This window comes from Glandiceps talaboti, chromosome 4 (genome assembly GCF_964340395.1).
Source record: "Glandiceps talaboti chromosome 4, keGlaTala1.1, whole genome shotgun sequence".
NCBI lineage: Eukaryota > Metazoa > Hemichordata > Enteropneusta > Spengelidae > Glandiceps > Glandiceps talaboti.
Genome location: NC_135552.1, coordinates 685348 through 712080, shown reverse-complemented (window position 1 = coordinate 712080; position 26733 = coordinate 685348). Strand labels below are relative to the sequence as shown.

Here is a 26733-nt window from a genome sequence, read left to right as displayed (position 1 = left end):
AGCGGGAAAGGCTAGGATGTCAGTTGAATTTGCATATAAACACTTCATAAAAAACTTGAAGCAGTCACTAGAAACTATTTTTCACACGCAAAAAAAAAATCCATTCATAGTTGGAGACACTACACACGAATTAAATATCCCAACATTGGAAAGCTTTCTGTGTAGCTAGGGGGTTTGATACGCCCTCTACGAGGGAAATGGGGAATACATCCACGCCTACAGTAAAGTCTGAAGACCTTCAAATGATGGTGTAAACTGTAATAATAATCTGACAGTATTTCGAAACACCACTTTAAAACAATTTGCAAATGAAACCGCCATCGGATATAAAAAGAAAAACTTACTCGCTGCATAATACTAACGTGTCACGTTGCACAATTACTACTATACTAGCCCAAAGCTTGAAGTCCAAAGGTTACATGTTTACACATTCAATGATTCATATTTTGGTTGCTTTGATCGTAACACAAATTTGAAAAAGCGAGAATTGTTTTTAACGGATGGCAAAATATTTCATCATGTGGGACACAGTATTAGGTAAATTGACTGCAAACTAAATTCACAATTGCAATTAAAGTCAAAACTACATGTACGGGAGTCACTCAAAGTACGGTACTTTCGGTGACCTTGCACTGTGTACAAGTACGCGATTTCTTGTGTTCAAAATCTTTCAATGATTTTCTATCCACACCCCTTGAATGTATGAATGGCTAAAGCTCTTTGATGATGAATATCAAACTTGTCCTATTTACGAAATCCATCTGTATTTACCAAAAACAATTGGCATAGACTCGCCAACATACAATCACCCGACATGTGCTTCCACGTGTACTCATCCCCGATCGGGCCGGCCTTCGTGTACAGCGACTTGCTCCGAAGTCGAGCGTACTCTACTACTACGTGGTAGCGATATACCAATCAAGTCTAGTTTTTGTCTAGCGACAAATTTGTTTTTCAATGACGTCTGTCGATATCAATATTATTTAAACTATCGTGAACAATTCAAGACGTTTTTATCGTGTTATTCTGAGTGAAATGAATGTCTAAACTAAATTCACAATTGCAAGTCAAAACTACATGTGCGGGAGTCACTCAAAGTACGGTACTTCCGGTGACCTTACACTGTACAGTACGCGATTACCAAAAACTAACTAATTTGACAGAAGACATGTTTATTCGTACAAAACTGTCGAATCAAAATCATGCTTTTACTATGTGTATTGAACTGAGTTTGATGTCACACATACTGGGTGTTTAGAGTTTCTCTTTCGCTTCAAGTTCCAGAGCTTGTTGTTGGTACATGGTGTTGCATGTAGCTCTGTGACGGAGGTATCAGTCCTCGATGAGTTTTCCTTATTTTTCTCAGATGCTAAAACTCAGACAGAGCCTTCATGCTTGTTCTTACCTTCTCTATCTTACTTACTGAGCAAACCATTTTGATATTGAATGGCGAATCTCGGTAAAATAACGATTTCTTTGAGCATTTAGTGTAAGCATGGTGTAAGCGTTGCATGTGGTATACGTTACTAAAGAACTCGCTAGTGAAAGGACTCTACGCATGCGCAGTGTAGTGTCTATTGTTTACGACCCCTTAGCCTAGTTACATAGTATCACATTCTGGTAGACGTTTGACACGTGTCTTGCTTGAGTGCTTTTCTACACCATACAATAATGAACACGCCATATTGATAATCTTTACGTTTACTAGAGGGTCTTAACATGTCAGAATGCCAATCACACCAGCGAATAGAGCAAAAGAGGTACTGTAAAAAATGCTAAAAATACACGAAAAACGTCATTTTTCACCCTTTGTATCTCTTTTTCAAAGCTTTCGATCTACGTTGTTACTCATGGCAATGGAATGAAACCTTTTATGGTCGATAAAACGTGATTATATAAAAATTCTCTCGGTGGTTTTTCGACGTAGCAGGTATACTTCGACAACAAGGTGTCGCCAAAGTAGCACTCATTTTTTACCGAAATTTACAGTTTTAAAAATTCATTAAAAAAAAACGATGATAGATATCGACAAAAACCACCGAGAGAAGTTAGAAAATTCTATAAGGAATATATAAATGCAAAGAAATGATTAAAAGATCATGTAGTTTCCAAGATCGAAATGAAAATATTAAAAAATATTTATTTTTCATATTTACTGGTGTCATATTTCATTAATCATAAAGAAACGCAAAATAATAATACTCCTAAAACAATCATATCAAGAAGGATGTTTGCTGCGAGTTTGGTTGCAATATCTTTATTCTGACATTTTTTATGATTTTTTTTACACAACAAAGAAATGGGAGAAAAATAGCCTTTACTGCTACCTTAACAATTAGTTTGTAAGATGTAAGCTAAATTATTTCTTTTGCTATCATCAGGGGGTAGGAAAGGAGTTTACGTTAAATTACATTCAGGTCTTTTTCTTGCACAAGACAAATTTATAGAAGGCAACACAGACATGGTTTAATATGAGACAAAATGTAACATGAAGAACAGAAGAAAGTCCAGATTTGGCACAGCAAATCGACTAGCGATAGCGACGAATCTGAAAATAAACAGAAAAATGTCTTGATAAGAGTGAAAAGGACAAAATTTTAAGGATACAAGAGGAAATGCTGACAATTAGTGTTACGTGTAACGATCACTGCACGAAGCGAGAGTCAATAAACATGTTTGGCCAGCAAGTGTAGGACAGCCGTCAACGGCTAAACCACTTCGCGTGTTATATGCACGCACAATGGGTCGCCATCTTGAAAACATCGAAAATCAACAAAAAGTAGTGACAATTTACACACATTATAAAGTTGGGTATTCGGGAGATTGCTGCAGAACCATGAAATTCATGATGATAGTTAATAGAAAAGTGACAAAAGCCTACATAGAAACATAATTTTGTGTTAAAACGATCGAGGCTAAAAACCCGGAAATGTAGATATCGATAACATTGACTCGTCGAGTACCAAAGTTTGTGTTCGTTTTAGACACACTATAAAAACTGAAAACGCAATTACCATGCTGCATTACACTCGTAATGGTCATTTAAAAAAAATAGTGATCATCTGAACGAAAGACTAATGACGTAAATGGTAATAAAACAGTTAAAAGTATGAGGTACTCACCTAGATCATCAGCGTATGCTCTATCGCGAAACAGTCACATGGGTGTCACGTGAGACCCTTCCGGCCTCCTCTGAAAAAAATTACGCAAATATGTCTAGCAGCATGACCACACCCATCGGAACAGCCAAATGATCGTGTATATTGCAAAGATAATGCTACAATGCCATTGGTGCTATTTTTCCTTCTCCCTTTGGGAATACCTCAAGTTGTCCATCCGGAATGAGATAAAAAAGAACTGGACTGTTTAAGGTGTTTAAGACATAATATGGTAATAAGGGGTCTTTCTCAGGTGGCTCAAAAAGAATCACCCTACCACGTTTCTAGTGAGAGTTGAGGTTCCTATATGTAATGAGTATCCAGATAAGTATACACTAACAAAAATATTATTCCCTTCAGAAACCACAGTTCTGTTTGTTTGCTTGTTTGTTTGCAGGTATGATGACTTAGTTGTTGGTGCTCCTTTATACTATAACAAGGAAGAGAAAATTGGCGGTGGCATCTTTGTGTATATGAATGATGGCAAGGTAAACAATACCTTACAGAAAATTCCACTATCTTAGCATGTTCCACAAATACTTTGGAATACTTTTTAACACAACTGTGGGTGTGTCTGTCAGTCTGTCTCTGTCTGTCTGTATCTCTTTGTCTCTGTATCGGTCTAGTCTGTGTGTGTGTGTGTGTGTGTGTGTGTGTGTGTGTGTGTGTGTGTGTGTGTGTGTGTGTGTGTGTGTGTGTGTGTGTGTGTGTGTGTGTGTGTGTGTGTGTGTGTGTGTGTGTGTGTGTGTGTGTGTGTGTGTGTGTGTGTAAACGACTTAAAATCAAAAACCACCTGACTGATTGCTTTGGTATTTGGTGGGAACATTTATTACAATGTGTAGATGAAGAAGTGTTCAAATGAAAGTGGTCAGCTCATTGATTTTCAAGTTATGTCCTGTTGAATTCCTGTTAAATCTTAAGGATAGAACATGTTATTAGCACAACCAAGAAAGTTCAGTAGTGCTATGGGCATGGAGAAATGTCTGTTTGTATGTATGTGCAGATACCTGTGTGTGTGTGTGTGTGTGTGTGTGTGTGTGTGTGTGTAAACAACTTAAAGTCAAAAACCGCTGAACCGATTGCCACGATATTTGGTGGGTCCATTACCTTGGGTGTCTAGTTGGGAAATTGTTCAAATCAAAATGATCGTATCACAGGTGTGTGATTTGGGTCAAAAAATGTGATTTTTGGTCAAAAAACTCAGAAACTACTAGGCAGATTGGTGCGAAATTTGGTGGGGGGTGTTAAGTAAGATGATTCCATCAGTGATATGCAAATTAGGGCTAAAAATGTGTCTTTTTGGTTAAAAATCTATAATTCCAAAACTAGTGAGCAGATTTGGCTGAAATTTAATGGGAATGTATCTAGGGATGTATGGACGAAGATATATTAAGCATACCATGATTCCATGAGTGATATGCAAATTAGGTGTAAAAATGTTCATTTTTGGTCAAAAACTTCTATCTCAAAACGTACTTGGTCACCGAGTCTGAAACTTGGTGAGATGTTTCTGTGTTATTCTTCAAAACATTTGGAGAAAATTGGCCCTAGCGACCATGACCACGCCCTTAGCAACAACCAAATGGCAGTATATTTTGGTCAAATAACATCATCTGGTAGGCAAATGAGTAAACATTCAAAAAATGTATGCAAATACCGTAGCAACCATGACCACGCCCATAGCAACAGCCAAACGGTCGTGTATTTCACAAAGATAACAGGGATTAATAGACAATTGAATAAACATTCAAAAAATATATGTAAATTTGCCTAGCAACAAGACCACGCCCACAGCAACAGCCAGATATTCATGTACTAGTATATTGCAAAGATAACAGGAATAGAAAGACAAATGAATAAACATTCAAAAAATGTATGCAAATGTGCCTAGCAACAAGACCACGCCCATAGCAACAGCCAAATGATCACATATATTGCAAAGATAACAAAGGGGATTAATAGACAATTGAATAAACATTCAAAAAATGTATGTAAATGTGCCTAGCAACAAGACCACGCCCATAGCAACAGCCAAATAATCACAAATATTGCAAAGATAACAACAGAAATAGAAGACAAATGAATAAACATTCAGAAAATGTATGCAAGTGTGCCTAGCAACAAGACCACGCCCATAGCAACAGCCAAATGATCACATATATTGCAAAGATAACAATATGTATTAATAGGCAATTGAATAAACATTCAAAAAATATGTGTAAATGTGCCTAGCAACAAGACCACACCCATAGCAACAGCCAAATGATCACTTATATTCAAGGTTCACATGGTTCTGGAAAACCCTGGAAAAATGCTCTCTACCCCTGGAAAACCTTGGAAAATGATTGTGATCGATTAATATTGACGATCGACATGTGTGTGCTTGGGCCAGCCAATCATATGATTCACTACACTGAGTCTCGTAAATGTGAAATAGGCAAAATATACTTAAAGTTTTTCGCCACCATGATGAATCACACTGATTAAACCCAGACAGTCAACCGATAGTTCCACGAGACACTTTGCCTACAGACCGTGCCTATGCATAGTTGAATGGGTGCCATTATTTTTGTTTCGATCTTGCGTAATGCTACTCCAAGTCCAGTCGTCATTTCAGCGACATAATATTGCAACAGTCCCCGGGGGTAACAGAAGGTCTGTTAGCAAGAGTATCAAAGCATCACCAACCACTATTAGAAATTGTTAACAAGTTTGGCGCACAAGTCGACATACTACAATCTCACGAATGGCAATACTAGGGCCCAGGGAAGTGGAAGTACGGTTTTAACTTTTATGTCATTGATAAATGGGTACTAGTATTTGTTTTACATGTTCTAAAAGTATAAACTACTTTTTAGCACAACTGAACAGAGGTTCAGTAGTGCTATAGGCATCGCCCGGCGTCTGTCTGTCTCTGTGTGTGTGTGTGTGTGTGTGTGTGTGTGTGTGTGTCTGTGTGTGTCTGTGTGTGTGTGTGTGTAAACAACTTAAAGTAAAAAACCACTGAACTAATTGCCATGATATGTGGTGGGTCCATAACCTTGGGTGTCTAGTTGGGAAATTGTTCAAATGAAAATGATCGCATCAGATATGTGCATTTTACGTTTAGAAATGTGATTTGTTGTATTACAGCATGCTTTGACTTCAGCCTGGAAATGAAAAATTCTTGTTTTATTGATGCAATGAAATCATTAAATCTTTTATGGGCTACTTCACACATCAGTGTGAATGGCGTAAAGATTAACATCTGTTTAAGGTTGCTTGGCAACCTAGGCCTGTTTTCAGCACAGCTGAATTAAATCTTAGACACTATGATTAAAACAGGTTCATATAAATGCATTCTTAGGGGTGTCTAAGCATTCAAAATATGTTTGCAAATGTGCCTAGCAACAAGACCACGGCCATAGCAACAGCCAAACGGTGAGGTATTTCACGAAGATAACAATATGTATTAATAGACAATTGAATAAACATTCAAAAAATATGTGTAAATGTGCCTAGCAACAAGACCACACCCATAGGCATACAGTAATGGTATATTCAGTGACCAATTTACCCAGATGTATAGCTAGGCATACAGTACTGGTATATTCAGTTACCAATTTACCCTTGTCTATAGCTAGGCATACCGGGTACAGTACCGTTAGATTCAGTGACCAATTTACCGAGATGTAAATTTAGGCATACAGTACCGTTAGATTCAGTGACCAATTTACCCATGGGTATAGTCATGAGTCATGATGGGTGAATGGTTAGCGTGACCGGCTTGGAATCTACATGTTGCAGGTTCGAGCCCCGTCGCTGCCTGCTGTTTGTTTCTGAGTGGCTAAAGTCCTTGGGCAAGATTTGAACCACGACTGTGCCTCAGTAAACCCAGCTGTATAATTGGGGACCTGGTAGGATGTAGGTTGCAATGTGAAGGCTTTAATCCTATGCGCTGAAATGGCTGCAATGGATTGTATGCTCCCCGGGGAGTTGAGGAAGACTAAAGGGCTGTTGTGCCGTTCTGATCCGAGCCAGGGGTAATAATTGTAAAGCGCTTTGAGCACGGAGTGGGAAAGCGCTATATAAGAAACCAACATTATTATTATTATTATTATAGCTAGGCATACAGTACCGGTAAATTCAGTGACCAATTTACCCAGGTCTATAGCTAGGCATACAGTACTGGTATATTCAGTGACCAATTTACCCAGATGTATAGCTAGGCATACAGTACTGGTATATTCAGTTACCAATTTAACTTGGTGTATAGCTAGGCATATAATACCGGTATATTCAGTCACCAATTTACCCTTGTCTATAGCTAGGCATACGAGTACAGTACTGGTATATTCAGTGACCAATTTACCCAGATGTATAGCTAGGCATACCGTAACAGTAAATTCAGTGACCAATTTACCCAGATGTATAGCTAGGCATACAGTACCAGTATATTTAGTTACCAATTTAACTTGGTGTATAGCTAGGCATACAATACCGGTATACAAATGTATTCAGTCATCAATTTACCCTTGCCTATACCTAGGCATACGGGTACAGTACTGGTATATTCAGTGACCAATTTACCCAGATGTATAGCTAGGCATACAGTAACAGTAAATTCAGTGACCAATTTACCCAGATGTATAGCTAGGCATACAGTACCAGTATATTCAGTGACCAATTTACCCATGTGTATAGCTAGGCATACAGTATTGTATACCGTTTTATATTTGCGACCAATTTATTTCGCGTTTTGAGGATTTGAATGTGGTCTACGGAGTTTAAATTTTGTGTGTGACAGGAAATGTACAACAAAAGAAAACTGCCAGAAATACAACAGCTGTTATCAGCGCTTCATCATAGATAATTGTAATCCACACCTCATAGAAAACAAAGGGTTGGGAGGGCTTTGTAACACACTGTAAATTGTGACATTTCTAATTAGTCCCCGCCGGACAGGGATTTATGGATTGGGTTCCGTCTGTCCGTGTGTCCGTGCGTGCTTCCATCCGTCCGTCCGCAGCCGTTTCTTGGAGATGCCTGGACCGATTTTTTTCAAACTTGGCACAGGGGCAACATACTATGGCATACATATGTACGTCAATTTGTTTTGTGATATGATCCAATATGGCCGCCTAGCAGCCATTTTGTTTGCGAATTTTCCCTGTCCAAAGCCATAACTCAGACATGCGTGAACAGATCTCATTCAAAGTTGGTATTAGGACAGTGTTATATGACATACATGTGCATATTCATTGTTGTCGTGATACAATCTGATATAGCTGCCTGGCAGCCATTTTGTTGGCGGAGTTTTCATGTCCAAACCCATGCTTGAACAGAGTAGTGATATCAAAAACAACCATATGAAGCCAAACAACAATAACCAGGTTTGAAAATGACAACAGAAACTGCCAGTTCCTTAAAACCCAATAATAATAATAATAATAATAATAATAATAATAATAATTAATGGTTTATTAAAATTGTTCGTAGCAGTCAGAGACTGAATTGCGACAACTTCACGTAACTGATAAATTTAAAATATAGCAAACATTAAAACCTTTACATTTCATGTTAAGACAGATTTAAAATAACTTAACACAATTACAACTAACAAAAGAGCACGGCAACGGACACACATGAAGACACTAACCACTGAACCATTTAAAATGCTTCTAACAAGTGTGTTTGTCATCATTCCATAGTTTAATCATGTAAGGAATTGCACTTTTAGCATATCTCTGTGTACGTATCCTAGGTAGAGATAGTTGCCGAGAATTACGTAATTCAAGGCCGATTTCATCGCTACGTTCCTTAGTAAGCCAGTCACTGTGTAATCTAGACTTTTTGAGTGATTTCGCAAAGTTTAAACATATATTATCGCGTCTCTGTTTTATATCTACAATTTTACATGTCTCAAGTGCCTGATGATATGATACATAGGCCATACCCAATATTATTCTACAAGCCCTTTTCTGAATACGTTCTAATGAATCATGTTGCTTAACGGTTAACCCAGGATGCCATACAGGTACAGCATATTCCAATAAAGGTCAAATGTACCCGATATAAATATCAATCATAATGGGGACTATGTCATATTCATTGACTTGTTGAACAGACTAATGAATCCTTCTCATCATTTACACCTATGCAGTGTTAATCTTTTCTTTTATTTGATACATTAATATGCCATCAAACCTAAGAGTAATGAACCTTTCAATGTGCTGACTCAATGACGCACTGTATACGTACACAGTTCACACTGGCAAAGTGAAAACTGATTCTTTTTTCACGTCGGCAAAATAAAATGAGATCAAACTAATTTATAGGGAGATGAAACAGAGAAATGGTATATAAAGGACGATTTTTAGGTGATTTTTCACTCCACTCTACGTTGCTAACTAGAGAACATCGATATCTACAAGCTGATTTCATACCGAGTACAGTTCACAATGTGGCGTTACCTCACTCAATCGTAGTACATCTGAGAAGTCAAAGTTTCCCGACCCAAAACCCGGCCTTCCAGATCCAAATCTATCAACTGACCCAGCAGAAACACAGAGAGCGAATGAAGAGTAGAACAAGTACTGACTGAACTGAATCCGAATGGACTGAATCGGAAACGTGGCCAATATTCCCACTACAGTCCTGAGCTCCATACTGAGATTGGTAGATATGCAGCTGAAAACGGCAACATGAAAGCCATTCGTCACTTCACAACATCACTCAGAAAAATTAATGAAAGTACTGTGCGATCATTCAAGGTCACTTACATTAAAGAAAAGAGAAAGTCGTTAACCTAAACCGTAACAAGTTTACCCCATGGTAAATGAGGGCGACCACTCCTGCTCTGCGATCTGGATGACCGTGTAAAGATTTTCATCATAGGGGTGAGAGAATCTGGCAGTATCATCAACCGTAATATCCTGCTGGCTGGTGCGAAGGGCATCCTGATGAAAGTTAACTGTGCACTTCTCAGCGAATACTGGGGTTACCTTAACCTTACCCGTACTTGGGCTGAATTTTTTTTTAAGAGCATGGCATATGTGAAAAGGAAGGGAACACAAGCAGCACGAAAATTACCAGCAAACTTTGCAGAAGTCAAGGAAGAATTTCTTCAACGCATTACATACGAAGTGAAAACAGAAGCGATACCCCCAAGTTGGTGTTCAATTTTGATCAGTCAGGAATCCATATCATACGCATAAGTTCATGAACATTAGCACAAGAAGGCGAGAAACAAGTTCCCATAATTGGTCTGGAGGATAAGAGAGAAATCACCGCTGTTTTTGGCAGCACACTGAGTGGCGACCTGCTTCCACCCCAACTGCTCTACATGTACAAGGGAAAAACGAACGGCTGTCATCCAAACTTTTGTCTTCCTGTTGAATGGGACGTGTACCATAGTGCTAGCCACTGGAGCAATGAACTGAAAGTACTGATACCATACGTCGAGAACATTCGCCAGCAACACGATCTACCAGAAGAACAGATACAGATACTACATGTAGTATTGTAAATTATTGCTATCACTACTCAGGAATCTGTATAATATTTAACATTATGACATTTATCAAGTAATATTTATTTAGCGTTGAATAATTTGCTGTCAAAAGCCATAGTAGGGAGTACCCATGCAGATTATGTGTCGTATGTTACTGAGTTCATGCATTTTATCGTTCATCTCAAAGGCAGCTGACATCACTCTTTCTTTACTTTTCGGAGTTTTACAATTGATATTGGATTTCCATGTGTAATATATAATTTGATTTTGTAATAAATAGATTTGTAGTCAAACTGTACAACACGTTATGTTCTTGTGTATGAGTGTCTGTGGTGCATGGTACGATGTCAGTATGCTCCTTGTGTGGTATCACTGTATGTAACGCTATCAAAATATTAATTTCTGGAACGTCACATTTATACAATTTTTTGATGTTGCGAAAATAAATTGGTCGCAAATTTAAAACGGTATACATGTACAGTATATTCAGTTGCTAGTAAACAAAACTGAATCTTGAAAACAGTTTTACTGTATTCACCACATGGTCAAGTTACAAGTACAGAATAATTCTACTATCTGAGTAAACATTTTATGTAGTGGTTGTACAAAATTAACTCATTTAGTATTTAGTACATTTCTTTATTACCAGCTCTGCCAACAGATTTCAGTAAGCTTTGGTGGCAATTCTAATATTTACCTCCCGTAAGGGTATTAAAATGGGGATGTCTGTCTGTCCGTCTGTCTGTGTGTGTGTGTGTGTGTGTGTGTCTCTCTCTCTCTCTCTCTCTCTCTCTCTCTCTCTCTCTCTCTCTCTCTCTCTCTCTCTCTCTCTCTGTCATCATTTTCTTAAAAACGGCTGGCTCAATAGATAGATCTGTTTATGTTAATTAGGGAAATTTGCATGTCAATAAAATCAACTAATTAAGCAATATCTTAAGACTGTATTCTTCATTTTCAATATAATTTAGTACATACGTTAACCATTAGAAAATGCATATGTCCTGTAAAGTTTGTTGATGTACCTCATAGTGTTAATAATGCTATTACAAAGATAACAAAAGGGATGGATGACTAAATATGCAAAATATGTATGCAAATATGCCTAGCAACAAGACCACACCCATAGCAATAGCCCACTACAGTTGTGATACAGCGCCACTGGCGGTATTTTTTATTTTTTTTGTAGGGCAAACTCATTGAAGAAAATGCTCCTTTTATACCAGGTCCACTTGATTCTATGTTTGGCATGAGTCTGACATCGTTGGAGGATCTTGATGTTGATGGCTACAATGGTAAGTCATGAGTAAAAATATGAATGACAGTTTATTAACTCCCACCGGACGTAGTCCAGGACGGGGGCTTATAGAATGGATTCCATCTGTCAGTGTGTGCGTCTTGAGTCTTATCTTGGGACATTCAATGACTGATTTCTATCAAACTTCCTTAGATGGATAATGAACTATGACTTACATATGCACATCAATTTGCTTTGGGATATGATGCAATTTAGCTGACTTAGAGCCATTTTTGGGTAAAAAACCCATGATTTTTGGTGTGAAAAATTAAACTCCAAAACTACTGGGCAGATGGCCTGAAATTTGGTGGGAATGTTCTTAGAAGTGTTATTCTGCAGATTTTCTGTAAAACATTTTGGTCCTAGCAACAATGACCAAGCCTATAGCAACAACCACATGGCAGTGTGTTTTGGTCAAATAATAACCTCATCAGGTAGGCAAGTGAGTAAACATTCAAAGAATGTATGCAAATAGCCTTAGCAACCATTATCACACCCATAGCAACAGCCAAATGCAATTTAGCTGACTTAGAGCCACTTTTGGGTCAAAAAATGATCAAAAAACTTAAACTCCAAAACTACTGGGCAGATTGTCCTGAATTTAGAGGGAATTTTCTTAGAAGTGTTTTTCTGCAGATTTTCTGTAAAACATTTTGACCCCAGCAACAATGACCATGCCCCTGGCTACAACCAAATTTTCAGGTTTTGGTCGAATAATATCATCAGGGAGGCAAGTGAGTAAACAAAAAATTGTGCACAAATAATAATAATAAGAAGAAGATGATTTGTAATGCGCCTCATCTCCGAAGAGCTCGAAGCGCAAAGGAAGAGTGGATACAGAAATAGTTAATGGAAATGTGAATTCAAGGTAATGTGTATTAAATAAAATGAGAAAGAAAAACAGTTATTAGCAGTTGAAGAGGTGAGTTTTGAGAGAATGTCTGAAGGTTGACAAAGATTTGGAATGGCGGAGATCAAAAGGGAGGTGGTTCCATGAAGTAGGGCCAATGTAAGAGAAGGATCTTTCACCAAATGTTTTGGTTGACACCCTTGGAACACAGAGAAGACGAGAATCAGAAGACAAGCGAAGTGGTCTTAGAGGAATGTATTGATGTAGAAGATCCGTGAGATATTGTGGGCCAATACCTACAACTGACTTGAAACAAATGGATGAAATTTTGTATTGAATACGTGAAGTGATAGGCAGCCAATGAAGTTTTCTAAGAAGAGGTTGTACATGATCGAACTTTTTAGCTTTGCAGACTAGCCGAGCTGCAGCATTTTGTACATGCTGTAGTCTGTCAGTGAGGTGTTTAGGACAACCAGAGAGAAGAGCATTACAATAGTCTAAGCGAGACAGGATGAGTGTGGAGACAAGAGTTTGAGTGGCACTAGAAGTGAGGAAGTGACAAATAGAGCTGATTTGTCTCAGTTGAATGTAGGCGGCCTTGCATGTGCGTTGCACATGCTCAGCCATATTGTGATTGCAATCAAGTGTGACTCCAAGATTTTTTACACTTGGACTGAAAAGTATGTGAGTTTCCGACATGCATGGAAGGAGGAAGAGCAAGTTTAGTGGAAAGTCTAGGAGATGAGATTAGTATGACTTCTGTCTTACAGTCATTTAATTGAAGCTTATTTGCAGTCATCCACATTTTGACGTCAGTAATGCAGTTTTGCATATCTTCAATAGTTTGGTTTATGTTATGTGGCTCAGTGTCTTTATAAAGTTGGTTATCATCAGCAAAAGCATGATGATGAATTAAGTGCTTCTTGACAAGATTGAAAAGAGGCTTCGTGTAAAGAACGAATAAGACAGGACCAAGGACTGAGCCTTGGGGAACACCAAAGGAGAGGGGTGATGCATTTGACTGGAAACCATTTATCGTGACTATTTGAGTTCTTTCAGAAAGATAAGAGTTAAACCAGGATAGGGCAGATTCTGTGATACCAAAAGTGTGTTGAAGTCGTTTAAGGAGAATATTATGATCAATGGTGTCAAAAGGTCTAAGAGAGTAAGAAGAGTGATTTTACCGTTGTCAATGGCAGTTAAAAGATCGTTTATGATTTTGAGAAGAGCGGTTTCAGTGCTGTGGTAAGGCCTGTAAGCAGATTGGAGAGGATTAAGGAGATTATTAGAAAGGAGGTGCTCATTTAACTGTAAGAGAACTATTCGTTCAATTACTTAAATCTCCTTAGCATCCTTGACCACACCCATAGCAACAGCCAAACGGTGGTATTTTTCACAAAGATAACAACAGGGATTTTTAGACAACTGAACAAAATAATTTAAAATGTATGTAACCATGACCACACCCATAGCAACAGCTAAATGGTGGTGTTTTTCACAAAGATAACAGAAATTTTTAGACAAGTAAACAATTTTTTTTTAGATGTATGCAAATAAACCTAGCAACAAGATGTCTAGCAACACCAAAAAATCATGCATATCACAAAGATAACAAGTGATTAATAGACAATTGAATAAACATTCAAAAAATGTATGTAAATGCCAAGCAACAAGATCACACCCATAGCAACAACCAAACAATCCGGTATATTGCAAAGATAACGATATGTATTAATAGACAATTGAATAACATTCAAAAAATGTATGTAAATGTGCCTAGCAACTAGACCACACCCATAACAACAGCTAAATGATCACTTATATTGGAAAGATAACAACAGGGATTTGTAGACAAATAAGGGAAGGCAGATATATCAAGTGCATCGTAATTATGCGTCAGGACGAGTCACGCCGGGTGAAGACTCGTGAAGATGATAAACAATGAGAAACGGGAGATAATGAGGTGTTCGTAGTTCATGAATAACTGACAATAGATAATGACTTTTGCCTTCCTTTGTTTTCTATAAGTACATCGTATTCACGCGTTTCAGGATGTTATTTGATATTATCGCCTTGATTTGTTTCCAGTACCGACATTGTCTTTGTGCGTCTTTGACCAACAGGGCTCAAAATGAACTTGTTTCCCTGGTAGCCCCGTACAACACATGTAAAGGTACATACAACTAGTTAATATCGTAAAATGATAAAAAGACATCCAGATGTCTAAAAAAATACTAATACACAGACAGAAGAGGAAGGTGTGCATACAAAATTATTAATCGAATTAAATTGTATGCGATGTATTGGTGGTCGACCGTGGCCCTTGGGAATGTGTTGACCTTTCCACAATTATACAACCAAAACCCTGTGTGCTTATAATGATGGTGAAGCGAGAAACGGTAAAAATAATTTGCACTAAAAAGCTCAATTTCCAAAATACAAGTAGAACTTACGATGTCGGATTATGGTACGCCAGTGAAGGTGCAGTGGTACGGTGATTACTGTTTCGCACTGTATGCCCATTTCGTATGTCATGACTAATTTTATATCTTTTAAATGCGACTACAAGTAAAACAGGTCTTAGAAATTCATAATTACTGCAAACAATATCAACTGAAACTTCATTTTATACGATAGGATTTAAGCTGAGAATGACTATGAGTGTCATTTACCTTGTATACATCGGTAGTCAACACACATGACATCAGCAATGACATGTTGACTCATTATAGTGATTGACTGGTTTACTATTCTCAGGCTGCGGACTCAGTGATATGTACATGTATTTCCACAATTTCCCAACGTAAAATGTCATTTACTTGAACTTTAGCCATATACAAATGTAATATCTTGGTAAGAAAAATAGAGAAAAGTGACTCGGAAACAGTTGAATTACTTGTAATTTGCCTGACAAATTCACCGCTACTAAATTCAAATTGTAATCAAGGTGTGATGACGTCCAAGTGAGAAAATTATCATGGATTTGTGCTCGGTTATGCAGCCGTCAAATTTACATACCCTCAAAGCAACCCTTTAGAATGGAAATTACAGTTGTCAACAACAATGAAGTTTAGAATTATTCAATGTGAAAGAATTGTAGTTAAATATCAGTGGTTTGTAAAATGAAAAACAATTCTCAAATATCGAATTGCGGAGTGAGTAGCCCAATGTTCATTCATAGACTTTGTGAAAGCAACTAAAATTAAAAGAGCGAGCATAGCAGCGGGAGAATGCATTGTGGTCGTTGCAGTGTCATATTTTGTAGTTAAATTGTTGCACGGCACATTTTTTTTATCGTATAATCGACACTTTCATTGCAAATACATTGTTCCACATTGTACATCTTCGAGATATTTTGTAAGCCTTTTTGGTAAATAGTAGCCCACTTAGGCTGCCAAATATTGAAAGTGGTAGCCCCGTGCCAACAGATAGACTGTTTCGAGCCCTGTCAACCTACCATATCTACAGAACTCGAACGACAAACTTCATATTTTTCGATAATAAAGCAGATCTAGGTCCTGTGACATGAGAGTACTCAAGACCGGTATAGTGATCTACTATAAATGTAAAAGACAACCGACTTCAGTGTAGACTGGTGATTTGAAAATACTACCATTGCAAGAGCTATTTAGAGACGTCTATGACCAGAAAGTCGATGTATCAGTAGTGGGCAATGAAATTGGCTTTGAAGGTGCAGAATAAAAAGTCTTCTTTTAATCGAACGATTAAACGAACAAAGAGTGATACAAAAACAACACCGGTCTCTCTCATGTAGGTTCATGCGACTCTGTTATCAGTTTGTTATGTCTGTGGAAGTTAGTCCAACAAGAAGACACAACATACCTAAGTCTGTTTGATTTAGGTTCACAAGTGTTGTTGCGTGATCAGAGTAGTGATAATTCCTTAAAACCCAATCATAGCGGGGACTATGTCATTCTCAGTTACTTGTTTATTTTTTATTTATTTATTAAACTTCGACGATAAGTCAGGGGTAAAAAGGTTGCACAGGTGGCAAGCACCTATATAAGAGCAACCCCTCCACATACAACAAATGGCATACACAAAAAGAAAGCTAACAAGAACATTGAAAACAGTAAATACAAAATATGAAAAATATACACTAAACGAATAACGTACGAGAACAGAATTAAGAAATATGACACTTAGCACAATGACATCGATTGACCCATGTGCAAGTATTAAATGATTGTGATTTTTCTATGTTTGTGACCATTACACAGCCATGCATGAACAATAAAGTATTCCCCGTCTCGCGGCAGATCTCGCGAGATATGCAAATAACCTAGCAACGGTTGCTACGAGGGTCAAGCTTTGCGGATTGGCCATGTTGTTTATGTGAAAGTCAACACATTAGTCTGAAAAAAATACTACCGTTTTTGACCATCTACAATCATAAGTCGTCATGGAAGACATTGAAAAATTGAAAGTACACGAACTAAAGAGCATGTTACGAAAATATGGCGTGTCAACAACAAGTTAAAAGAAAGATACGTCACAGTATCACACCGTCGACGCGTCATTATATTTCCGAACTGGCTGTCATTTCTGAGAATACGTAGTCAGTGCCAAACTTATGCAGCATACTAGATGGCTATAATATTTCAATCTTGAGAAATGGTAATTAATGACAAGCAAAATCGAGTAGTTTTGATTATTAGTACACATGTACATGGTGGAAACATTTCCCGTCACCAATTTTCAATAGAAGTATATCAGAATGCAATGCACATGAAGTATGGCGTAGTACTACACATCCACCGGCCGTAAGCCCTTATGAACCGTGGACATTTACACTGTTGACAAATACGGACGAAAGCTAAAAGTCTTACACATTTTTAGAGTGCAAATGTCCCGTTTCGGTCCTAGAGTTCAGAATTGAAAAGTTCTAAATTATCATCACAGGTCGGGAAATCATAGTCAGTTCCTGACAATCGTATTCCGATTTTACCATATGTTATCGTCATACAATACATACCAGTCTAGTTCCCGACGACCGTATTCCGATTTTACCCTACCTTAATAACGTAGAGTAAAATCGGAATACGGTCGTCAGGAACTACACTAGTACTGTATGAAGATAACTTAGAGTAAAATCGGAATACGGTCGTCAGGAACTAGAATAGGGAATCACTGGCGATGCGTGAAACACGTGTATGTGTCAGCCATGTTTATACTTGAGTTCGATGAGCATGCTGTAGAACTCATGGTCCAAATTCGTAAAATAAATCGACATAGTATCTCTGAATTTTAATTTTAAATACATATATATAGCTCATTTATAAATTTATATGATAAAATCAAAGACAGTGAAAAAAAAATCTCAACCACTTTCAAAGTTTTTAGCGAACCCGGACGAATTTAGCCGACGAATTACAGACTAAGAATTACATAATTGCCAACTATTAACAGCACGTTATACAGTAAAGTGATCCCGTACACTTTGTTGTGTTGGTTTTTAGACGATGCTACTCGACGTATAAAAAGTCTATGGAAAAGTTATGACATTGTATCAAATTTTAGACGTTGTTTAAAAATAGGAATACAATATTCGCGACCTGACATGCAAGTTTTCAACCATAGGGCCTGCGATCCTCGAGTGGATCCAACTCTAACATTTTCAAGTTCATGTTGAAACTGATTTCAAAGGTAACACTGTCAACCAAACGCTCTTCATCTGCGCCCAAACGGCCAAAAATCACTGTCACGTCTAGTTATGAAACCCCTGCCGGCGTATTGTGCATACGTACATCGTTTTTACAACCATACTTTAAAAGTTTGCTTCCCTTGATCTATCATACCATGGAAGTATACATGTACTTCCATGATCATACATACTGCACTGTACATGCGATGACGTCGAGAACAATGGTGTTGCTAAGCGGTTGACACTTCAGCTTGACCACCCGAACTTGGTTGCTATGCACTCAATGGCGTCTCCCGCGAGACAGATAATGGTCTATTTCCATTAAAACTTTATTTAAAGACAATGTACTATGATGTTTATATGTATGTCAACTTCAGCCATCCTACAGCCATTCTGCTATGAATTGTTAGTCCCCGCCGGACGAAGTCCGGACTGGGACTTATGGATTGGGTTCCGTCTGTGCGTCCATCCGTTTAGAGCCGTTTCTTGGAGATGCCTGGACCGATATTTTTCAAACTTGGTACAGTGGCAACATACTATGGCATACATATGCACGTCAATTTGTTTTATGATACGATCCAACATGGTGCCTAGCAGCCATTTTGTTTGCGAATTTTCCCTGTCTAAAGCCATAACCAGACGTGCTTGAACAGATCTCGTTCAAAGTTGGTATTAGCACAGTGTTATGTGACATACATGTGCATATCCATTTTCGTCGTGATACAATCCGATATGGCTGCCTGGCAGCCATTTTGTTGGCACAGTTTTCATGTCCAAAGCCATAACTCAGACATGCTTGAACAGAGTAGTGATATCAAAAACAACCATATGAGGCCAAACAACATTAACCAGGTTTGAAAATGACAACATAAACTGCCAGTTCCTTAAAACCCAATCATAACGGGGATTATGTCATTCTCAATGACTTGTTCATGTCTGGAGCCATTTGGCAGACATATTTGAGCAGATCAAATTTAGTCAATCTTGGTATAAGGGCAGTGTACTATTAGGTACATACATGTCAATTAGTGATTGCACCTATCACAGACAAGAATTGTTACAATCCAAACAGGGATCAAAAGCTCCCAAACAGCGAGGACTATGTCATCTACGATGGCTTGATTTGAGGGGATTAAACTAAAAGGTAGGAATTACATTTCTTGTGTGACAGTCTTAAAATGACATACCTTACTGTAAAGATTGGTTTAATGATTCAGAAAGTATATTTTGTTGTATTTTTTTCAGATATTGCTGTTGGTGCACCCTATGAAAATGATGGTGAAGGTGCTGTATATATTTTCAATGGGGGTCATGATGGTCTACGACAGCAGCATTCACAGAAGATAATTGCCAGTGACCTGAACACATCCGATATGTTTAAAACACTAGGATACTCCTTAGATGGTGGACTGGATCTAGATGAGAATGGATATCCTGATTTAGTTATTGGAGCCTATGAGTCTGCCAAAGTGTTGTTATTAAGGTACAGCCAGGAGAGATAGAGAATATTACTGCCTAAGCACATCATAAATATTAGAAACATTCGATTTCTTGGTCAACACCACAACTTCTGCTCCACACACTTCATGAAATAAATTAACCTTGTTCTGTTAGCATGAGGTATTAAAAATGCCTCATCCCTCTAGCATGAGGTAAACTGCATTCTGTCGATAACATTTCTGGTATCATTTAAAACATATAAACACTGAAATATCATATTTGGTCAAAAAACGTAAACTCAAAAACTTTTGTGTAGATTTGTCTAAAATTTAGTGGTTAAGTTTTTAGGTGTGTGTAGATTAAGAATTGTTCATGAAATAATGATTCCATCACTAATATGCAAATTAGGGCATAAAATGCAAATTAGGGCTATTCAACAGATTGGGCTGAAATTTAATGGGGATGCATTGGGTGTAAAGATGAAGAAATGTCAAGCATGTAATGATGTCATCAATGATATGCAAATTAGGTGTAAAATATGAATTGAATGTTAGTAAAAAATAAAATTTATCTCAAAAAGTACTTGGTCAGTTGAAACTGAAACTGGTGAAATGTTTCTAGAAGTGTTATTCTGCTGATTTTGTTCCATTTTTTGACACAATTGACCCTAGCAACCATGACCACGCCCTTAGCAACAACCAAACGCCAGTATATTTTGCAAAAATAACATCATCTGGTAGGCAAGTGAGTAACCATTCAAAAACTGTATGTAAATATCCATAGCAAACTTGACCATGCCCATAGCAACAGCCAAACAGTCGTGTATTTCACAAACAGGGATTCTTAGACAATTGAACAAACGGTCATAAAGTTTATGCAAGTATGCTTAGTAGCAAGACCATAGGAACAGCCAAATGATCACATATTTTGCAAAGTTAACAGGGATGAATGGACAAAGGAATGAAATTCAAAAAATATATGTAAATGTGCCTAGCAACATGATCACGCCCATAGCAACAACGAAATGATCATGTATCTTGCAAAGATAACAGGGATTAATAGACAAATGAATAAACACTCAAAAAATGTATGCAAATATACTTATCAACAAGACCACGCCAATAGCAACAGCCATGTGATGATGTACATTGCAAAGATAACACCAGAGATTCATAGACAAATGAATAAACATTCAAGAAATGTATGCAAATATACTTAGCAACAAGACCACACCCATAGCAACAGCCAAATGATCTTGTATATAGTGTATATTATATAATGGCACTGTACTGATAAATTGATAACCAAGCCATAGATCGTAGAAATTATTATTGTGTGTCTTGATTTCAGGACTAAACCAGTTTTGACAATAGTGTCCAGTATGGCAGCTGTACCATCAATGTTGGATATTGAAAATAAAAACTGTACCTATAAAGGCAAGGGATATGTCTGGTAAGTAGACATTATATTTTATAACACATTGTGTTCATATAATGTTCAGAGATTGGCTTAGATCATACCATATGGTGTGTGTGTGTGTGGGGGGGGGGGGGGGGTCGGAGGAATTTCAGACTAAAAAAGTATTATCTGGTATTATTGTAACATGTCAAGGTGATAACAATACCCTCTCCTGATCACAATTGAAATTTTAGTTCAGTATACTAACACTGAGAAAAATTGTCAAAGTATAGTTGCATGCCATACCATTTAAAATTAGGGAAAAATCATAGTGTACTTAATGTATACTCATTTCATGTAACAGAACCCCATGTCCTAGTATCTGTGAAATGAAAAGTTAGCTATATATTACCATATTCTTTGTTTTCAACATGTTTTAATATTTACTATCATTATTTACCAGTTATAAATATCTGTACAATGAAACCCAGCTGTATAACTGGGGACCTGGTAGGATGTAGGTTGCAATGTGAAGGCTTTAATCCTATGCGCTTAAATGGCTGCAATGGATTGTATGCTCCCCGGGGAGTTGAGGAAGACTAAAGGGCTGTTGTGCTGTTCTGATCCGAGCCAGGGGTAATAATTGTAAAGCGCTTTGAGCACGGAGTGGGAAAGCACTATATAAGAAACCAACATTATTATTATTATTAAACCTTTCAGAGATTTATTTTCAGCTCACCTAGTTACAATATCATCCCAGTATCTGATATGCTTTCACTGACTGACATACATGTATAATCTACACCGTGATATTCTAGATGAGTTGATCCTATTTGGTCTGACTTTGCCCTTCTGTATGGCTTCAGCTGTTTTATTTATTTAACCAGGTTATTCCTTACTACTTTTATCAATTAATGATTTAATTGTTTCATGTAACAGAACTCAATCTACTAGTAACGGTTTGATCAATTTGTGTTATAGATTGTTTATGGTCTACTGTACTGGCTTCAGAAACTACATGTATATGTCAAATGTGTATGCATTTTCATAGGGGTTATGTATATGCAATATGCACTGAAAAAACAGTGTTAATAAATAACGTGCATAATTGTGTATATATAGGTTTGTTCTATACTTCAAAAATTTTGAGTAAACACCTCCTCCCCCCCCCCCAGTCATGTGTAATGACAGCTCCCTTAGATAGGACAATATTTTTTGTTCTGGACCAATTTTTAGCACAACTGAACTGATAATGTTTAGTAGTGCTATATGCATGGCAAAGTGTGTGTGTGTGTGTGCATGTGTGTGTGCACGCGTGCGTGCGTGCTTGTGTGTGTGAACAACTTAAAGTCAAAAACCACCAGACCGATCACCATGAAATTTTGGTGGGTATATTACCTTGGGTGTCTAGTTGGGAAATTGTGCAAATCAAAATGATCTCACCACCAATGTGTGATTTGGTTTTTAAAAAATGTGATCTTTGATCAAAACAATTAAACTCCAAAACTACTCAGTAGATCAATCTGAAATTTGGTGAATGTTGTTAGAGATGTTCAGATTAAGAATTGTTCATGACATGATGATCCCATCTGTGATTTGCAAATTAGGGCTAAAATTTGTCTTTTTTGTCAAAAATTTATAATTCCAAAATTATTAAGCAGATTGGGGTGAAATATAATGGGAACGTTCTTAGTGGAATTTTGATTAAGAATTGTTAATGACATGATGATCCCATCAGTGATATGCAAATTAGGGCTAAATTTGTCTTTTTGGTCAAAAATCTATAATTCCAAAACTACAGAGCAGATTAGGCTGAAATTTGGTGGGAAATTCTTAAGGGTGTTTAGATTAAGAATTGTTCATAAGATGATGATCCCATCAGTGATATGCAAATTAGGTCTAAAAATGTGTATTTTTTGTCAAGAATATATCGTTCCAAAACTACTTCGCAGATTAGGCTGAAATTTAATTGAGATGCATCTTGGGATGTGCAGATGAAGCTGTATTCACAACGTGATGATCCCATCAGTGATATGCATATTAGGTCTAAAATACCAATTTTTTGTCAAAAACTTGTATCTTGAAACTGCGTGGTGAATGGGGTTGAAACTTGGTAGGAATCTTTGCAGTTATTGTTGAAAACATTTCAAAATGATTGGCCCTAGCAACCACGACCACATCCTTAGCAACAGTGAAATGACAATGCATATAAAGATAACTGCAGGGATTGGTAGGCAAGTTAATATAGATTCCAAAAGTGTATGCAAATATCCCTAGCAACAAGGCCATGTCCATGGCAACAGCCAAATACAGTTGTGCTACAACACCATTGGCACTATTTTTATTATAGCTCTGTCAGACAACTGATTTTCATATCCAAATTTTAATCGTAATTCTACCAGGACCTTTGTTGAAATGTATGATGGCAGTGTCTTATACACTGTTGGGTTGAAATGTATGATGGCAGTGTCTTATACACTGTCAGGTTGAAATGTATGATGGCAGTGTCTTATACACTGTTAGATTGAAATGTATGATGGCAGTGTCTTATACACTGTCAGGTTGAAATGTATGATGGCAGTGTCTTATACACTGTTGGGTTGAAATGTATGATGGCAGTGTCTTAAACACTGTCAGGTTGAAATGTATGATGGCAGTGTCTTATACACTGTCAGGTTGAAATGTATGATGGCAGTGTCTTATACACTGTCAGGTTGAAATGTATGATGGCAGTGTCTTTAACACTGTCAGGTTGAAATGTATGATGGCAGTGTCTTATACACTGTTGGGTTGAAATGTATGATGACAGTGTCTTATACACTGTTGGGTTGAAATGTATGATGGCAGTGTCTTATACACTGTCAGGTTGAAATGTATGATGGCAGTGTCTTATACACTGTTAGACTGAAATGTATGATGGCAGTGTCTTATACACTGTCAGGTTGAAATGTATGATGGCAGTGTCTTATACACTGTTGGGTTGAAATGTATGATGGCAGTGTCTTATACACTGTCAGGTTGAAATGTATGATGGCAGTGTCTTATACACTGTTAGATTGAAATGTATGATGGCAGTGTCTTATACACTGTCAGGTTGAAATGTATGATGGCAGTGTCTTATACACTGTTGGGTTGAAATGTATGATGGCAGTGTCTTAAACACTGTCAGGTTGAAATGTATGATGGCAGTGTCTTATACACTGTTGGGTTGAAATGTATGATGACAGTGTCTTATACACTGTTGGGTTGAAATGTATGATGGCAGTGTCTTATACACTGTTAGATTGAAATGTATGATGGCAGTGTCTTATACACTGTCAGGTTGAAATGTATGATGGCAGTGTCTTATACACTGTCAGGTTGAAATGTATGATGGCAGTGTCTTATACACTGTTGGGTTGAAATGTATGATGGCAGTGTCTTATACACTGTCAGGTTGAAATGTATGATGACAGTGTCTTATACACTGTCAGGTTGAAATGTATGATGGCAGTGTCTTATACACTGTCAGGTTGAAATGTATGATGGCAGTGTCTTATACACTGTTGGGTTGAAATGTATGATGGCAGTGTCTTATACACTGTCAGGTTGAAATGTATGATGGCAGTGTCTTATACACTGTTGGGTTGAAATGTATGATGACAGTGTCTTATACACTGTCAGGTTGAAATGTATGATGACAGTGTCTTATACACTGTTGGGTTGAAATGTATGATGGCAGTGTCTTATACACTGTCAGGTTGAAATGTATGATGGCAGTGTCTTATACACTGTCAGGTTGAAATGTATGATGGCAGTGTCTTATACACTGTTGGGTTGAAATGTATGATGGCAGTGTCTTAAACACTGTCAGGTTGAAATGTATGATGGCAGTGTCTTAAACACTGTCAGGTTGAAATGTATGATGGCAGTGTCTTAAACACTGTCAGGTTGAAATGTATGATGGCAGTGTCTTATACACTGTCAGGTTGAAATGTATGATGGCAGTGTCTTATACACTGTTGGGTTGAAATGTATGATGGCAGTGTCTTATACACTGTCAGGTTGAAATGTATGATGGCAGTGTCTTATACACTGTTGGGTTGAAATGTATGATGGCAGTGTCTTATACACTGTCAGGTTGAAATGTATGATGGCAGTGTCTTAAACACTGTCAGGTTGAAATGTATGATGGCAGTGTCTTATACACTGTTGGGTTGAAATGTATGATGGCAGTGTCTTATACACTGTCAGGTTGAAATGTATGATGGCAGTGTCTTATACACTGTCAGGTTGAAATGTATGATGGCAGTGTCTTATACACTGTTGGGTTGAAATGTATGATGACAGTGTCTTATACACTGTCAGGTTGAAATGTATGATGACAGTGTCTTATACACTGTCAGGTTGAAATGTATGATGGCAGTGTCTTATACACTGTTGGGTTGAAATGTATGATGGCAGTGTCTTATACACTGTTGGGTTGAAATGTATGATGGCAGTGTCTTTAACACTGTCAGGTTGAAATGTATGATGGCAGTGTCTTATACACTGTTGGGTTGAAATGTATGATGGCAGTGTCTTAAACACTGTCAGGTTGAAATGTATGATGGCAGTGTCTTATACACTGTCAGGTTGAAATGTATGATGGCAGTGTCTTATACACTGTTAGATTGAAATGTATGATGGCAGTGTCTTATACACTGTCAGGTTGAAATGTATGATGGCAGTGTCTTATACAGTGTTGGGTTGAAATGTATGATGGCAGTGTCTTATACACTGTTGGGTTGAAATGTATGATGGCAGTGTCTTATACACTGTCAGGTTGAAATGTATGATGGCAGTGTCTTATACAGTGTTGGGTTGAAATGTATGATGGCAGTGTCTTATACACTCAGGTTGAAATGTATGATGGCAGTGTCTTATACAGTGTTGGGTTGAAATGTATGATGGCAGTGTCTTATACACTGTTGGGTTGAAATGTATGATGGCAGTGTCTTATACACTGTCAGGTTGAAATGTATGATGGCAGTGTCTTATACAGTGTTGGGTTGAAATGTATGATGGCAGTGTCTTATACAGTGTTGGGTTGAAATGTATGATGGCAGTGTCTTATACACTGTTGGGTTGAAATGTATGATGGCAGTGTCTTTAACACTGTCAGGTTGAAATGTATGATGGCAGTGTCTTATACACTGTTGGGTTGAAATGTATGATGGCAGTGTCTTAAACACTGTCAGGTTGAAATGTATGATGGCAGTGTCTTATACACTGTTGGGTTGAAATGTATGATGGCAGTGTCTTATACACTGTTGGGTTGAAATGTATGATGGCAGTGTCTTAAACACTGTCAGGTTGAAATGTATGATGGCAGTGTCTTATACACTGTCAGGTTGAAATGTATGATGGCAGTGTCTGATGGCAGTGTCTTAAACACTGTCAGGTTGAAATGTATGA

General features: G+C 37.6%; 1 protein-coding gene across 1 annotated transcript in view; it reads left to right on the top strand.

Annotated features, from left to right (window-relative positions):
* The window catches only part of LOC144434676 (integrin alpha-6-like), a 207381-nt gene that overhangs the window by 43305 nt on the left and 137343 nt on the right, over nucleotides 1–26733 (top strand). The window contains exons 7-10 of the mRNA XM_078123182.1: nucleotides 3556–3646; nucleotides 11837–11942; nucleotides 19705–19942; nucleotides 21250–21351. Coding sequence (XP_077979308.1) covers nucleotides 3556–3646; nucleotides 11837–11942; nucleotides 19705–19942; nucleotides 21250–21351 — 537 coding nt within the window. The remainder of the gene's footprint in view (nucleotides 1–3555; nucleotides 3647–11836; nucleotides 11943–19704; nucleotides 19943–21249; nucleotides 21352–26733) is intronic.